General features: G+C 49.5%; 1 protein-coding gene across 7 annotated transcripts in view; it reads left to right on the top strand.

Annotated features, from left to right (window-relative positions):
- The window catches only part of CMTM7 (CKLF like MARVEL transmembrane domain containing 7), a 63,738-nt gene that overhangs the window by 45,590 nt on the left and 1,593 nt on the right, over positions 1–16,555 (top strand). For 2 of the 7 annotated variants that reach the window (XM_041733956.1, XM_041733960.1), the window contains 2 exons: positions 1,454–1,552; positions 5,167–5,654. In XM_041733956.1, coding sequence (XP_041589890.1) covers positions 1,454–1,552; positions 5,167–5,481 — 414 coding nt within the window. In that variant the 3' untranslated portion in view covers positions 5,482–5,654. Of the gene's footprint in view, positions 1–1,453; positions 1,553–5,166; positions 5,655–7,230; positions 7,873–16,555 lie in introns of those variants that run through there. The other 5 variants (XM_041733958.1, XM_041733959.1, XM_041733961.1 and 2 more) reach the window with 5 other exon arrangements.

Here is a 16,555-nt window from a genome sequence, read left to right as displayed (position 1 = left end):
CTGGTTTTGTATTGTTTTGTTTTAATCTATTCTGACAACCTCTGCTTCTTGATTGGATTGTTTAAGTGTTCACATTTAATGTTATTACCCATTTTGTTATTTTGAGAGACATTTCTTTTGGCCCCTTTCCAAGTTATGGCACCTTTCTACTTTTGCGAGCAAGTTCAGCAGATAATGAACATGCAAAGGAGAGTTAAAGGCTGGGGGCAGGCATGGGGGTGGGTAGAGAGCGGAGTGCCTGTTGGAGGTGTAAGCCCAGCCCCACATTATTGGTGGGGTACTCTCGAGGCACTTTCCATTTAGGACTCTCTCAAGTCCCGTTTTCTCTATCCCTTGTCATATTCCTTTCTTCGAGGGTGAGAATCTTGGAGGTAGGGAACTTCAATTACTAATCTGCTCTTCAGTCAAAATCTCTGTGGTCTACCTTCTGATGTTCCTTTCTAGTCACTAAAGGAGAAATTGGGGTCTTTGATTTTGCACAGTTTTCAGAAGAGCTGCAGCTTAAAAGTGGAATGCTTTTCCAAAATTTAATAGGTGCCTGCCCCGGTGGGCAGAACTTACTTCACGAAGGACTAATTTCTAAATTCTCATTGAAGACAACTAAAAATGAATACACTCTGCATCCAGAGAGAGTACTCTCCTGTCCCTAAGCGCCAGTTCTCCTCTGATCTGGTGTTTAATGGGGAGGAAGAAAAATGAGGTGGAAGCCTTACCCTGCTGCTGACAGAAGTTCAGCCTCATTCAGGGCCTGCAGAGATGCCATTTTAAGCCTGGAGGGTGAATGGGGTGGAGATCATGGAAGCCGGGTGAGGCTGCCCTGCAAGCAAATGCCTCAGCCAGAGTGTGGTCTGGGCAGAGTGTGGCCTGAGGGAAGATGAATGAGGACAAAGCTAAGAGGTTTATTAGGTGCCAGAGAGTCAGTTCCCCCCACCTCCACATGGACTTCACAGAAGGCCCCTGACCTCACTCTAAGCTCTGACTCCAGCTCTGACAGGGCCAGCACCTCAGGTCCACACCAAAAATCGTTCACAGAGTGGGCAGGAACTCCAGGCAGCCACCAAAGCCAGCACACTTAACCTAGAACTTTCTCTGAAGCAGAAGTAAGAGAGACACACATGTCTTTCAGGGGCTTTGCTTCTCAGAACTGGAGCTTCCTTTAAACTCTTCAGCCTGGGAGTTGTGAGAACCTGTTTGCTTTTCAGTAGCTTTGGCCGGAGGTCAGAATACTGTCTACAAATTGCCCTCAGGAGTGGAGCGGTCCTTAGTGGATGTCTCTCCTCACATGACAAGTGTCCTTTCTCTTTGTTGCCTCTCTGGCTGCCTGCCCAGCTCCTCTTCTGTCTTGCGGGGTAGCTCCCTTCCTTTCTGTTCCTCTCTTCTGTGCCTGGTTGCCTCTGAGAACCAGGAGCGGACCTCCTGACCCATTGCTTTGCTTTTCTGTTTTTGTCCCCAGGAACTTCTGCATTATTTAATCGGTACCCTGCTCCTCCTAATCGCCTCCATTGTGGCAGCCTCCAAGAGTTACAGCCAGAGTGGACTAGTAGCTGGAGCGGTGAGGATGGTCTGGGGAACCTTCATGAATGAATTCACTTCTAGCACATTTTCTTCTGACGGGCATCAAGGGGATTGTTTCCTGGGGCCTGCCTTTTCCAGAAAAGTGCCTATCAGTACCCACCTTGATCCAGCCAACAGCAATCTCCAGAGAGCTTAACTTGGGCCTACAGCACAGGGTCTCCACAGGTGGATGGTCAGGGCTCCTGGCACTCTCAGAGGGCCCCAGAGGCCCAGCCCTTTCTCAAACAGCCACTCCTTACACCAGGGGCCGTCGGTGTGAATGCACATGTCCCTTTATACATGCCATTTGTTGGTGGCTGCCTCTGCGCTATGCAGGCAAAGATCCCGAGGCCTCTTTTGGGTCCAGGGATCCGTGATCTGAGGTCCGGGGATCTGAGCACATGATCAGTTAGTGGTACCTGTCATGGGTCCTAGCTTTGCTGGTCCTGATTTACAACGGTATTCAGGCCAGGAGACAACACTCCTAAACCTTTCAAAGGTGAAAACTGATTCATCTGATAGCCTGAATAGAAGCATGGGAATGTGTAAAAACATAGTGCTGTGGGCGCAGTCTGTGTTTCCCACACATATACAAACATGACACATGGGTTTGTATACATATATATTTATTATTTTTAAAAGACTTATAGATTCCTGCCATCTGATTTCTGATGTTGCTAATTGCTTACAGTTCGGTGGCCTATGGGCCAGTACTGATTTGCCTCACTAACGAACAGATGAGATTTTTTTTAAAGATTTTATTTATTCATGAGACACAGAGAGACAGGCAAAGGGAGAAGTAGGCTTCTTGCAGGGAGCCTGATGCAGGACTCGATCCCTGGACTAGAATTACACTCTGAGCCAAAGGTAGAGGCTCAACCACTGAGCCACCCAGGCATCCCCAGATGAGATTTCTTAAATGAGTTTTTTGTTTTGTTTTCTTTTGTTTTTTAAAGAGGAAGAGAGTGCAAGGGCGGGGGCGGGGCAGAGAGAGAATCTTAAGTGTGCTCTGTGCCAGCATAGGGTTCTATCTCACAACGTGGAGATCATGACCTGAGCCAAAATCAAGAGTCGGATGCTTAACCAAGTCACCCAGACACCTTGATTTTTTAAAATTTTATTTATTTATTCATGAGAGACAGACAGAGAGAGAGAGAGAGGGGCAGAGACACAGGCAGAGGGAGAAGCAGGCTCCATGCAGGGAGCCCAATGTGGAACTCAATCCCGGGTCTCCAGGATCACACCCTGGACTGAAGTTGGCGCCACCTGAGCCACCCAGGCAGCCCTTGATTTTTTTTTTTTAAATGAGTTTTAAGAAAAGCTCTAGGAGACAGTCACTCTTTCATTTATACATTAGCAGAATTCTCCAGACTTTGGGTTGGGAGTGGGTTAGTGCCTGGAATTCCATTGAGGGGTGGGGTCTGTCCTCCAAAGGTGGGCATGGGGCAGCACATCGCTACAGAAGGGCGGCCAAGCCTCTGAACACTCATGGGCCTTAAGTGCCTCCTGCAGCCACCTCCCTACCCCCTGCAGTCCCCAAGAAGTGGGGTGGGTGCCACCTACAGGTTACTACCTGCCCGACTACAGGCAGGCTGGTGATGGAGACACTGAGGAAACTGGCACCCATTGTGTGTCAGGACCACATGGGGAGGTTCCCACTGGGTTTTATGATTCAGATTGCACATCACCTAGAATCCAAATAAGCCCCACTCATCATACACCATCTTGGTGCCTCGGACATGGGGGAGCCAGAAGAAATAAAAAGATATGGCCCTTGCATATGAGGAAATGGCAGCCTAGTTTAGGAGTTAAGGCCAAGGCACATGAAACAATTAGCAAATGAGGCATTGTCGTCCAGAAGAGCATTATGTAGATATAATAAACTGTTCAATTATGCAGGGCAGACAGTTGGAGACCGGGATGGTGTATAATGTGCTAATTGTGCAGAACAGACAATGAGGGGCAGGGACAGGCTCCAATAGGCTAATTATGTGGTGCAGACAATTGGTACAAAAGGAGCCAAGGAAAGCGACCTGGGGGAGAGGGAGGTGGCTTTTGTAATCCAGCGGGGGCTTGAACAGCAAACCAAACCCTGGAAATCATGCCCTTGTCTGGCAGCTCCTGGGCTGTTCCTTTTTTTTTTCTTTTTTTTTTTGAAGTTTACAAAGATTTATTCCTGTATCTGTATTTTCTCCCAAGAGTCTTAGAGATAAAACTTTTATATTCACGTTTATATTTTGGGTTGATTTTTGTTGTTTTTTTTTCCTTTTTTTTTTAACTTTTATTTTTTATTTTATTTTTTTAATTAATTTTTATTGGTGTTCAATTTACCAACATACAGAAAAACACCCAGTGCTCATCCCGTCAAGTGTCCACCTCAGTGCCCGTCACCCATTCCCCTCCAACACCCGCCCTCCCCCCTTCCACCACCCCTAGTTCGTTTCCCCGAGTTAGGAGTCTTTATGTTCTGTCTCCCTTCCTGATATTTCCCAACATTTCTTTTCCCTTCCTTTATATTCCCTTTCACTATTATTTATATTCTCCTGGGCTGTTCCTACTGCGCATCAGCCCGTAGCCGTGTCCCGAACATGAGGCCATGTGCGAGTCCAGGAACACCTGGGCAAAACTAGAGCAGGGCCCTGGGGCCAGATCCCCAGGGCCCAGATCCCATGCCCGGCCCTCGCTGGTCCTGTGGCCCTGGGCAAACTGGTTGACTCACTGTCCCTCCATTTCCTTAGCTGCCAGATGAGGGAGAGGGGAGGAGCTCGGCAGCACCCACCTAGCAGAGTGATGGGAATTGAAGGGATCAGCACACCTAACGGGCTTAGAACTGGGACGGGCACGTCAAGGTGGTCAACGAGTTATAGCTACTAAAGCTTCAGGCTTGGAAGTTCCAGAGACAGACACCGGAGTGTGTGCCTGCTTCTCTCTAACCATTGGATGAGCCTCACATGAGGTCCTATTCTTCTCGGGGTGCCCTGTCCCTCATCTTTAAATGAAGCTAGACTGGGCTGGGTCAGCTTTCCCAGGCCAGCGAGGTCAGCCACGTGGGCACCGGGTGGAGCCTCAGAAAGGAAGGAGCTACCTTAACTGATTTTAGTCTAAGATTGTTTAAATATGTGCAAACATAACACTGTCAGCAAGGTCTTGGCTTCTAGCTCTTACACAGCTGTGGAGCGAGGTGGAACAGAAAGCCATTATGAATGAAACGCAACGCTGTCATACCAGTAAAAGCCATCTGAACATTAGGAATTCAAAGACTCAAATTAAAATGTGTAATTCCACCTTTTTCTCTTTCATTAGCCCCAGTAATTGTTTTGCACAGTGCCTTGGCCTCAGCTCAGTTTGTAAACATGAACCCGAATGTGGGCCCTGGAGTTCCCCAGAGTGAGGAGGGCCAGGAGGTGGAGCCCAGAGCCCCAGGGCCAGGCCTGAACCAGGGCCCTGTGGGAGGAACCGAGGGAACAGGTCCTTATCCCTGCACCTGAGGAGGTGGTCAGGTCACTCCATCCCCCAGGCTCCCTCCAGGCCACAGCTGGTACAGGAACTAAAGGACTGCCTGAGTTATTGGCCCTTGGCCTGGGAACCTCCTTTCCTCTCTCTCCTGTGCAGATCTTCGGTTTCGTGGCCACCTTCCTCTGCCTGGCGAGCATCTGGATGTCCTACAAGATCTCGTGTGTGACCCAGTCAACAGGTGAGTTCCTTTGTCTAAACACAGACGATCTCTGGAAGTTCCCTCTGCTGGAGACCAGGAGGGCAGTCAGCTGTGGAGTTCAGCAACAGGGAAAGGAAGAGCCCTGCTGCAGGGGAGGCCTTGAAGCATTGGGGCCCAGACCCAAGACTCCCTCTCCACTCTTGTCCTGTTTCTATGGCCCGGGATACCCCCACATGTCCACTTCTGATGGTGAAGCATTTTCCATAAATTAGTTTCCTGATGACAAAAATAAAGTGTAGAGAATTTAGAAAGTACAAATAAGAAAAACAAAAAGGTTTTCATGAAAACTATCGTTGCACTGCCTAGAAATAGCACCTGCTGGGTGACTATCCTTCCAGTATTTCTTCTCTCTGGATGGATGGATGGATGGATGGATACACAGATATAAAGATACATAGATAAGTATAAAGATATATAGATATGTATGTTGCTTTTATTAAGGGATCAGACTTTTTGTTTTAAAGATTTTATTTATTTATTTATGAGAGACAGAGAGAGAGAGAGGCAGAGACTATAGGCAGGAGAAGCAGGCTCCCTTTGGGGAGCACGATGAGGACTTGATCCCAGGACCCAGGATCATGACCTGAGTCAAAGGCAGATGCTTAACCACTGAACTACCCAGGTGCCCCTAAAGGATCAGACTTTATGTGTTACTTGTAACCTGCTCTTATTCTTCTATTTAACCTACGTCAGGCATTTTCCCCACATGGTTGGAGATTCTTCTCCATCAATTTTTTTTAAGATTTTTATTTACTCGTTGATTCATTTACTTATTTTTAAGATTTTATTTTTAAGTGATCTCTAGACCCAACGTGGGGCTCAAACTCACAACCCCAAGATCAGGAGTCATATGCTCCACTGGCTAAGCCAGGCAGGCCCCCTCTTCCCCATCACTTTTAATGGCTCTGTGGTGTTGCATTGACTCTACTGCATGTCTGTGTCATGGTTTACTTAACTTATCTCCTATTTGGGGTCATGTTTTGTTTCGCTTTTAATTCTTTGCTACTAAACAGGGTTGTAAAGAACATCCTTGTAAATGTAGCCCCATTCTCATCCCTAATATCGTTTCTCTTAATACATTACTAGAAGTAACACTGCTGAGAGTGCGACCTACTATTTTGATTAATCCCCACTTCTCTACTCCAGCCCTTCCTTTGTTCTTTCCTTTAAATGAATGCACTAGAAAATATCAAAGCCTGTACAGTATATATATAGTCTGAGCTGCCCCACAGAAAGGTTGTTTCATTCGAGCTTCCATTTCCTTCTAGAAGCCACTGACAAAAAGTTAACAGGACACAGAGGGCAGGGAGCCAGTCACAAGACCAGAGACTGTAGGATTGCACTGATAGAGAATGTGTTGAATAGGCTTATCCAGAGAGGCAGAAAGTAGATCAGGGGTTGCCAGGGGCTGGAGGAGGGGACAGTAGATGGGAATGGGGCTTCTTTTTGGAGTGATGAAATATTCTAACACTGGCGGTCAGTGCTTGCACCATCCTGTGAATGGATGTGAATATGAAACTTTGCAAGTGTATACTTTAGGTGGGTGGATTGGACAGTTCGTGGGTTGCATTTCTGGGTACAGCTGTTTAAGGAAAAAATGAATGATGAAAAGTAGAGAAAGTAAAAGAGAGTTACTTGGTAACTAAGGGTGACACGTGTAAATCTTGGCAGAAACATAGGGCTTAAAATTCATGAAGCCAAAAGAAACCCCTAACACAGTTCAAGTCCCTCTGAGGATAGGCCTGGGCAGGGAGGGGCAGCGATAGAAATCATCCCTGCCCTACTGAGTTTTTTTTTCTTCTAGAAATGTATTTAGAAAGGGTAAAATCATTCCAATGGCAGTTGGTGCCGGATGGAGGAAGGAAGTGCACTGAGCAGAACTGGGGTCAGCCCTCTGGTGTGTGGCTTCTGGGTGCGCCCTGTCTTGCCAGCTGTCCTAACTTTGCCATTTCCTTCCCAAGATGCAGCTGTGTGACGCCGCCCCAGGCCCGGCCCTGCGGGAGGCCCCGAGGACGGGAGGGTCAGGGGCCCAGCTCCCAGCCGAGGACTCCTGACCCTGTGTTTCTGTGCCAAAGCCCCGTCCACGCCGCTGGGCACAGAGGGGGGCGGAAGGGGGGCTGGGCATCCTCTTAGGCTCCCTGAGCCTCGCTGAGCCTCTCTGTCTGGTCTTCCTTGGAGAACATTCCTCCGGGCCTGGGAAAGAAAACCGGCCTCCAGGGGAAATCTGGTCTCTTCCTCTTGCTTCTAGAACCAACTGCATCAGGGACAGACTGATCCCGCTTAACACGAGGGAGGGGTTTCTGAATGCTCCTGCCTCAATCTTCTCCTTCACATTCCTCAAGGGAGTGAAGCCGCCTTAAGTCCTCCTATAAAAACAAAGCCACCTCCTAATTTATCTAGCTTGGAAAGCCCCTCTCCCAAAGACCCTCTTCCTTCAGTGAGGTGTGTGTGCAGAAGCACTGTGGTCAGCCTGTCCCCAGATAGGAGATCCCATCTGCTTTTGGGCCGCAGCCTTAATCACCATCGTGTGTGTATGTGTGTGGGGGCATGTGTGTTTCTGTGTGTGGGCATGTGTGTTTTGTAATAAAATATTAACTTGGCCAGTTGCACAAGGATTTCTTATTAAACAAGGCTGTAGACCAGAAGTAAAGTGGTGGTGGGGCCCACAAAGCTCAGGGGAAAGTGCACGACAGAGCCTGAGGCCTGGCCAGTGTGTGCTCACACCCCCAGCCCCTCCCTGGAGGTAAGAATGATAAGGATGCAGAAGACATGGCCCCTCAAGATTTGCATATTTTCAGAGTAAATTGATGTTAAGAGTGGAAGCCAGTACTGTTCACACAAGACACAAAGCAGTACTCAAGAGCAACACAAGCAGCCCTAAAAAAAAAAAAGAAGAAGAAGAAAATTCTGGTACCTACTACACCACAGGTGAACCTCGAAGACTTTATGCCCAGTGAAATGAGCCAGACACAAAAGGACAAATACTGGCTGATTCCATTTACAGGAGGTTCCTAGAGAAGTTAAAATCCAGAGACACAGAGTAGAATGGTGGTTGCCAGGGCCTGGGGAGTTAGTGTTTAATGGAACAGTTTCCATGTGGGAAGATGGAAAGGTTCTGGAGATGGATGCTGGCGGCGGCTGCCCAACAACATAAATAATGCCACTGCGCTGCACACCTAAAAATTACTAAATTGGTAAGTTTTATGTTACACATATTTTACTACAGTTTTTTGTTTGTTTCTTTAAAGCAACACAAGATGATCTGTCTAGGCACCTAAGCAGCTGGAAGAGCAACTTGGGGCACCGGGGGCTTAGAGCGAGACCCAGGGTACACCCAGGCCAAAGCCGGCTGCACAGCCAGCACCATGTTCTAACAGGTGCTAGAGACAGGCTGGCAGGGGCGTGTGTCTTCCCCAAACCAGGCCCTCTCTGGGACTGCTCAGCCCAGGGGTGGGGGGTGCCCGTGTATAACCCAAACTCCATACCCACCACCCCAGCTCGCAGCAGAGGCGGGTGACCCACTGTGCAGTCATGGCCAGGCTGGACCAAGTAAAGAGGTGAGAGGAGGGAAGACAGGGAGTCAGGGGCCAACCTGAGCCCCCAGGCAAGGGTTTTGGAACCTCTGGCTCGAGGGGGCACCAGGAGATGAGGCCCAAGCTGGTCTGCCCATGTCCTGCCCCACAGGCAGCCTGCTCCCTGGCCAACAGAGCCTCCTGGGCCTGGCCTACACCTGGAGGGAGAAAGGATGGGAGATGGAGGGTGGCAGTCTCCCTTGGGGAAGCCTCTGCCACCCACAAGAAAACTTGCTCAGAGAAGCCCCCTGAGACAGCCTTGGTGTGGTTCTCTAGCAGGCTGCTGTGTGCAGCGATAAAACTGCCCCGCACCTGCCCCCAACGGACTGGCAGTGGAGCAGGGAGGCCCAAGGAGAAAGCTGAGTAGGAAGCCAGGCTGGTGACAGAGCTGGGATTTGAGTCCGGGTCTGGCTGTCTCCAGGGCCTGGCCTGTGATCACTGTCCCCGGGCCTCTGGAATGGCCAGGCAGGACTGGAGCGGGCCTACGCCAACTGGCTTCCTCCATGGACAGTTGGCCCCTGCGTTTGCAGACAGGCCCAGAGAAAGAAACAAGTGTCCCTCTAGGGGAGGCCCTTGGCTGACACACTTCTTGTGCTTGTAGCCATGTGCTAGAATCTTCTCTTCCAGACACATGTACCTGCTCAGTCCTCCAGCCAGGATACTAAAATGACCCATTCCCTGTGACCCCCCTCCCTCCCAGGCATCCTCCCCAGCATGAAAAGTGAACTTTGTTGCCATGGAAACACAAGAGTCTTTGGGGCCTCTCCTCAGCAACCAGCACTTTGAACATCCTGTGAACTCTCAGAGGTGCTTCAGGAGCTCACGCATGTCTGATTTTCTGTGCAAAATATAATGTTAACCCCTGAAACCACACACTCCTGTTCTCAGTAGCAAATACTGACACTGGAACCCCTCAACCCCTCCCCCCTCCCCACACCCCCCTCCCCCCACAGGCTCCCTGGCCTCGCAGCCCCTAGGTGAGGAAGACACCAAGCACATGAAGCAAGCTGCTAGAACCTGCTGTGGCCTGGGTGTCCTGGGCAAGCCAGGATTTCTCCATCCCTGCACAACCAATACAAAGCCAGGGAATGAATCCGGAGATGAGGCTACAACCCCAATGACCTTCCTCCAAATTGCGGGCTTTTCAAATTAATCCTGTTCTTACGGACCGGCTTTATAATAAGTATATATAACCGTAAACTGATCGTTTATATTAGTATCCTAGTTCCTGGAGTTTCATATGATTTAGATTGAAAAAAGGAGATTTCTCCACTTAAAAAAAAAAAAGTTCAGCGCCCCCTGAGCAGAAGGGAGCTGCCAGGCTGGGCACCGGGGCGCTGGGCCGGGCACCCAGGGGCTTCCCGGTGCAGAGCATCGGGAGGGCAACTGGAGCCTGTGGCTCTTGTAAGGTGATGGGGCAACTGGTGGCTCGCTGGGGTTTTATTGCAATTTTCTGTGTGCATGAAAATTATGCAAATGAGAAAGACCACGGTTAACTCCACGCAGAGCTGTGCAAAAAAGGACGTGCCGCGGTATGGCCCTGACGGTCGCGCCGAGCATCCCTGCACCGAACCTGCGAGCCGCGCTCCCTGCCGCGTCGGGGCGCTCGCGGAGCAGGCAGGGCGGCAGCCCAGGGCTGCCCGGTGCCCCGAGGCCCCGAAACAAGGGCACGTCGGGCTTTCTGGGCTGAACACTTCCCGCGTTTCAGAGGCTGCGGAATAGACGGGCAGAAGCAAACCGGGCCGGCGGCTGGAAGTCCGGGCTGGGCCGGAGCGCGCCGAGCGCGGGCGGGCGGGCCCCTGCTTCCTCCCGAAAGCCGTCGCCGGGGTCCCCTGCCCCCGCCCCTCGCAGCAGGCCTCAACTCGCCCCGTGCGAAAACAGACCCGCCCCGCGGCCCCCAGCCCCTCCCGCGCCCCCCGCGCGCCCCCCAGCGGCGGCCCGGCGCAGTGCGGCTCGTCGCCCACCGTTGGCGGGGACCGCGGGCTTCCCGCGCGCGCCGCACCTCCCCTCGCAGCGTCGCCTCCCGACCCTGCGGTTCGTCACGTCCTTGCTTTCCTTGTTAGAGCTCAGCTGCGGCGCTGTGGACTGCTCGTAAGTGCGCACGCTCACAGTAGCTATTTGTAATGAAATGGGACGGTCCCCACGCCGTCTGTAGACTTCTGGGACTCCCCTCACCGCTGTGACACCCTCCCCCTCCCCCACCCGCACCCCCCGCTGTACGCGACACTTTACACCCTCTCGGCCTCCGGAGACTCCTGATCCGGCCAGCGCGGCAGTGCCAGTCCTGCAAGGGCCTGGACCACCGTTGTCATGGTAACCACACAGTTGTGCTCCAGGCCTCCACCGACGCCTGTGGACCCTCATGTGGGAGCTTTCCTGGGGACGCTGCCAGGACCCCAGCCAGCACCCCCCACGTGCCCCGCTAGCGCAGTCGGGTTCCTGCCTGGGGGTACTAGCGGGCAATGGGACACAGGAGTCAGTGGAAGCATCTGTGCTCCTCTCCAGGGACAAAGTGTCCCGGGGCAGGTTTTACACCACTTCTCCAAGACAGTTCCGTGGGACCAAGGAACAGTTGCGGTGGTGGCCAACTCGGTAGTAAAACATCCTTTTTTTTTTTTTTTAAAGGGGGTGGGGCGGGCGCAGGGTGGGGCCGGGTCGTAAATCATCTTTCTGTGGGCGCTTCCTTCCCAGCGTCTCCCCGGCGCCCGTGGTTCGGGTGGATCTGCGGGTACAAGCAGGACATCTGTGGCGGCTGCGTGAACAGCCTCACCCGGGGGCGGCCTTGGAAGACGGGAGCGGGGGGCAAAGCACTGCAGGGTGTCTGACCATCTACATTGGTGGAAGTGGCCCAATGACAAGATGTAGGGCCCTGGGGAGAGATGAATGGCCAGGGGTCTGGAAAGAGGGAGACCAGTGAGGCCCCGAGGGGTGGGTGGGGCAGAAAGCCACCAACATTCCCAAACAGGCAAGTCATCTGAACAACATGTGGACTGCCTACAAAATAAAAATCCAGGGTGATGAGGCCACTGAATGCCAGAAGAAAAGTGGCTCAGGAAAACAACCCGCATTTGCCCACCTATTTTGGGATCAAGAGTCAGCGGACGGGCAGAAGGAAAGGCCACGCAGCCAGGGGGCAGTGAGGGCGCGGGAAGAGCAGAAGCGAAAACCCGGCGCCGAGTTCCCAGCTCCCGTGCAGCAAAGACCCGAGTCTGAGCTGATGCCCCCGGGACTGCACTAATTGGCAGCACGACAAGGAGGGACATGGGGTTGGGTGTCCCGGTTCAACGCCACCCTGGAGGAAGCCCCAAGTATTCCTCAATTTACTAGATACTGGCTGTAGTTGTGTGGCTGCGTGGGCATCTTGTTTTTTGGTCTGGACTCTGCGTGGCTCTTTGGCAAGAATCTGCTCACAGGACACACTCCCTGCGACCCCTATTGGTGGCTCCTAGAAGGCTCAGTCAGAGGCGAGCCAAGAATGGTGTTGGTCCCTGGAGCTTCCCAAGCATGACCTGGAGAGCGCCTTTTCCTGGAAGAAGAGAAAGTACATTGTCTTCTCCCACAAGGTTTCCTATAGCCAGAGGGCCACGCGAAGCTCCACAGATGCCTTTCAGTGGAACACCTGTGCCAGCCACGGGAGCTGAAAGACCGTGGTCATGTCCGTTTCCACAGCGCCTGCCATTATCAAAGTGAATGAATGTGTTGTCATACCTCGTTCCGCAATCTACAGCATTGCTAATACTTTATTTTTAGATCTCCTTGTTAGGGCCGGGGGCAGGGATATGGAGTGAGGGAGCTGTCTTCACCTGACAGCATACACTCACACTGCTCTGAATTCTCCGGTGACAGAGCATCAGTGCATGGGACACAGCTAGTGTAATGTGCACTTCTGGTGGTTCTGGCTGCATTTCCATAATGGCTCCACAGAGAAAACTGCGTTAGTTGCATTACATGCCACCCAAGCACAGCTGCTGAAAGACAGATGGGCTTGAAATGAGGACGGAATCCAAGTGTCCTGCCTTCCAAGTGACCGTCTTGGAAGCCGTGTCACAGCTCGAGGAGCTAGTTTACAATCAAGTTAGAACAAACCGGGTGCCTGTGGCTCAGGCAGTTAAGCGTCTGCCTTCAGCTCAGGTAGTGATCCCAGAGTCCTGGGAGGAGTCCCGCATCACAGCAGGGAGCCTGCTTCTCCCTCTTCTTTCTCTCATGACTAAATGAATAAAATCTTAAAAAAAAAAAAAAAAAAAGGACAAACTTTATAGTAGCAACCAACTACAGAAGAAGTGTCTCCATACCCAAAATGGCTGCTTTGTACTTTAGCTATTGGAGACTGTACTTCCCAAACCTAGGAATATTCCTACAGCCTCCACCCCAAGTCATCAGACATGTATTCATTTGAGTGAGGGCCCTCACAAGGAAATTTTAGGAGCAATTCAGGCAGCTGTAAATGCCTTACTTTAGAGCCTCTGTCTCCCTCAGACCTCAAGAAACTACAGGTGTCCAACTGATCGCACAGTTGACTTGAGCCTTTAGCAATGAAAACTCCACTTCTGGGCCTGTGAGCTTTGGAATTTGACGGCTTCCTCTTCCTGCCAAGAGGCAACTGCTAGCATTATTGAGCCCTAAACCAAACTGATTCCCACTTGACATTCTCATCTGGCAACTCTGAACTAGATTCCATAGATGAGACAAGACCCAGAAAGTCCACTCCTGAGGAGAAAATGGATCTTCTGATTAAGGGCCAAGCCCAGCCCCTGAGCCTTTAACCATCTTCACAAACAGGTGGTTGCCCACCCATTAGACAGAAATAGTGTTTTCCCTAATGAACTGCTGATTTAACAAAGGACTCACCTACCAAATAAGCCAGGTGACAAGAATCAGTGATGAAAGAGCCCACCCACCTCCGAGGCAAGCAGGTCCTCCGCAGTGCTATCACCATCCAGGGGTGGTAAATGGTTCACGGCCCACCACAGTGGACACCTCATGCAATGGGCTGAACACGTGGGACTACTGGCCAGAGTGCACCACCCCAAGATCTAGTGAACAACATTTGCACACCAGCTCATGGGCTGCTACTAATGGCCTCGCTGTATGGTCAGGTGTTTGGGCCACCCAGGACCCGACTAGTGACGACGGAATACTCTGAGTGCGGCCCCTAAAGAAATGCATAACTTTAATTACAGGCTCAATATTTATGTTATATACATGGTTATATGAAGCAACCACATCTAGAGAAAAGCACTTAGACAAACACCTGGAAGGTGAAGAAGGTGTTAAAACAGGATCAAGTAAAAACTACTAGGCCCTAACAATGCAGTAGACAGGAAAAACTGACGGGCATTACTCAGGTCTCAGTATCATTCAGGAGGTGAGTAGGAGTACCGATTACTGTTGTTTCTGTAAAGTCAAATATGCACGGTACAAATGACAAGGGTGTTACTGAAGAATTTTAGCTAATAAAAGTGGCAGGAATTACAGTCACCATTTTGCAACCTCTGATAACAGATTAAGAGAAAGGTCAAGGGATGGAAACTTCTAACTAAAAAGTTGACGGGAACCCTTATGGTGGGCGGGATAAGATGACAGCAGCTGAACCACAAAGGGATACAGCTAGTGCAGGCCTGCTGGAGAGTACATGCTGCCTGGTGAAGTCCACAGCATCACCCACAAGAAAACCTTAGAAAAAGGAGAAGACTAATCTGATTTTAAGCAAGCCTTTACAGATATCTTTGTTTAAATAAAACACTGAGAAGAGAGGAACAAGTCAAATAACACAAGGATACAAATTATCCAGGATGTGAGAAGTCCTACAGGAGTCCACAAGCTATCAGAGTTAACAAGAGATTGCAGCAATAGTGCTGAATACAACATCATTACAACTCTATCACAATCCCCTTCCACCATTCTAATTGGAACACTTTTTAAAATAAAGATCCCATTCTGGATACCTGCAGAAATTAAGTATCTAGGATAATCTGACAAAGGATGTACAAGACTTTTATGAAGAAAACCATCAAACTTTACTGAAAAAAAAAAAAAAAAGACCCAACCATATCAGTGGAGAGTCTAGGTTCATGACAAAGTTTAATCATAATAACCCCCCCAAATTAATCTATAAATTCAATGCAATTCCAAGAAAAACATTAACACAAGCTTTTTATGGTACTTGACAAACCTATCTTAAGATTTTATAGTAAAAATGAAAGTACCTCTGTAACCTCTCAATTTTACTGCACATCTATAACTATTTTAAAAAAATCTTTAAAATAGGGGCCCCTGGGTGGCTTAGTCAGTTAAGCATCTGCCTTCAGCACAGGTATGATCTCAAGGTCTTGGGATCAAGTCTCACATTGGGCTCCCTGCTCAGTGTGGAACCTGCTCCTCCTTCTCCTTTCCTTCCCTCCCCAACTTGCTCATACTATCTCAAATAAGTAAATAAAATCTTTTTTAAAAGACTTCAAAATAAAGAAGTGCCAAGAATAGAATAATTTTAAACTTGCCTTATTAGATATTAAGACTTTATCAAGACTGTGGTATTAGCCTAAGTATAGAAAAACAGGCCAAGAAAGCCAGCCCTGGACCCACACATATACACAAACCTGGTAAATGACAGAGGGACACTGTCTCTAGAGGAGCGAAGAGTCACTTGCTAACATGAGAAATCAGATGGCATGCAGTACTCACACCACACACAGAGATTGAGGTACATTCAAGTACTAAATATAAAATGCAAATTTTTTTTTTTTTTTAAGATTTTATTTGTTCATAAGAAACAGAGAGAGGCAGAGGCACAGGCAGAGGGAAAAGTAGGCTCCCTGCAGTGAGCCCGATGTGAGACTTGATCCCAGGAGTCTGGGATCATGGCCTGAGCCAAAGGCAGACACTCAACTGCTGAGCCACCCAGGCATCCAAAATGCAAATCTTTAAACAATTTAGAAAGCAGAGAATGTCTGTGACCTTGAGGTAACAATTGATAAGCAAAGAAGCAAAGTTAAAATATTATTTTCGACTTTGGTAAGACATTTCCAAGGCTAATTTATTACTAACAAAGGATAGCATCCACAATATGTCAAGAACTCTACAGTGAGTTTTTAAAAAAACTTCAATGTGGGCAGCCCGGGTGGCTCAGTGGTTTAGCGCCACCTTCAGCCCACGGCGTGATCCTGGAGACCAGGGATCGAGTCTCTCATTGGGCTCCCTGCATGGAGCCTGCTTCTCCCTCTGCCTGTGTCTCTGCCTCTGTCTTTGACTCTGTGTCTCTCATGAACAAATAAATAAAATCTTAAAAAAAAAAAAAACTTCAATGTGAAAGAAAGGCAAAGGAAATAAACAAAAAACTCTTAGATGTGGGGAAACCTAAAAGGTTAACAACCAAATGAGAAGATGATCAGGTTCACCAGTAATAAGGGGAGTGTAAAATCAAATGAGAGACCATTTCCGTCCCAGGTCAGCAGAAGCGTTAAGCCAAACTAATACTAAGTGCAAGACTAATGCTAGTGTTTCCTTGAACAAGCAGTCCCGTACGCTGCTGAGGAGAGGGCTCCACTTTGGAGACCACTGGGGAGTTAGCCATGTTGGAACTGCACATGCCCTGTGAACCAATGGTTTTACTTCTAAGGACACACTCAACATATAACTCTTGCACATGTGCACATGTTCATATACGTCAAAAATAAACCACATTAAAAGTTTTCTATCAATAGTGGAAAAGTGAGTC

Source organism: Vulpes lagopus, chromosome 19 (assembly GCF_018345385.1).
Source record: "Vulpes lagopus strain Blue_001 chromosome 19, ASM1834538v1, whole genome shotgun sequence".
Classification (NCBI taxonomy): Eukaryota; Metazoa; Chordata; class Mammalia; order Carnivora; family Canidae; genus Vulpes; species Vulpes lagopus.
Note: the sequence above shows the minus strand (reverse complement) of the source record. Positions and strands in the feature narration are given on the sequence as shown.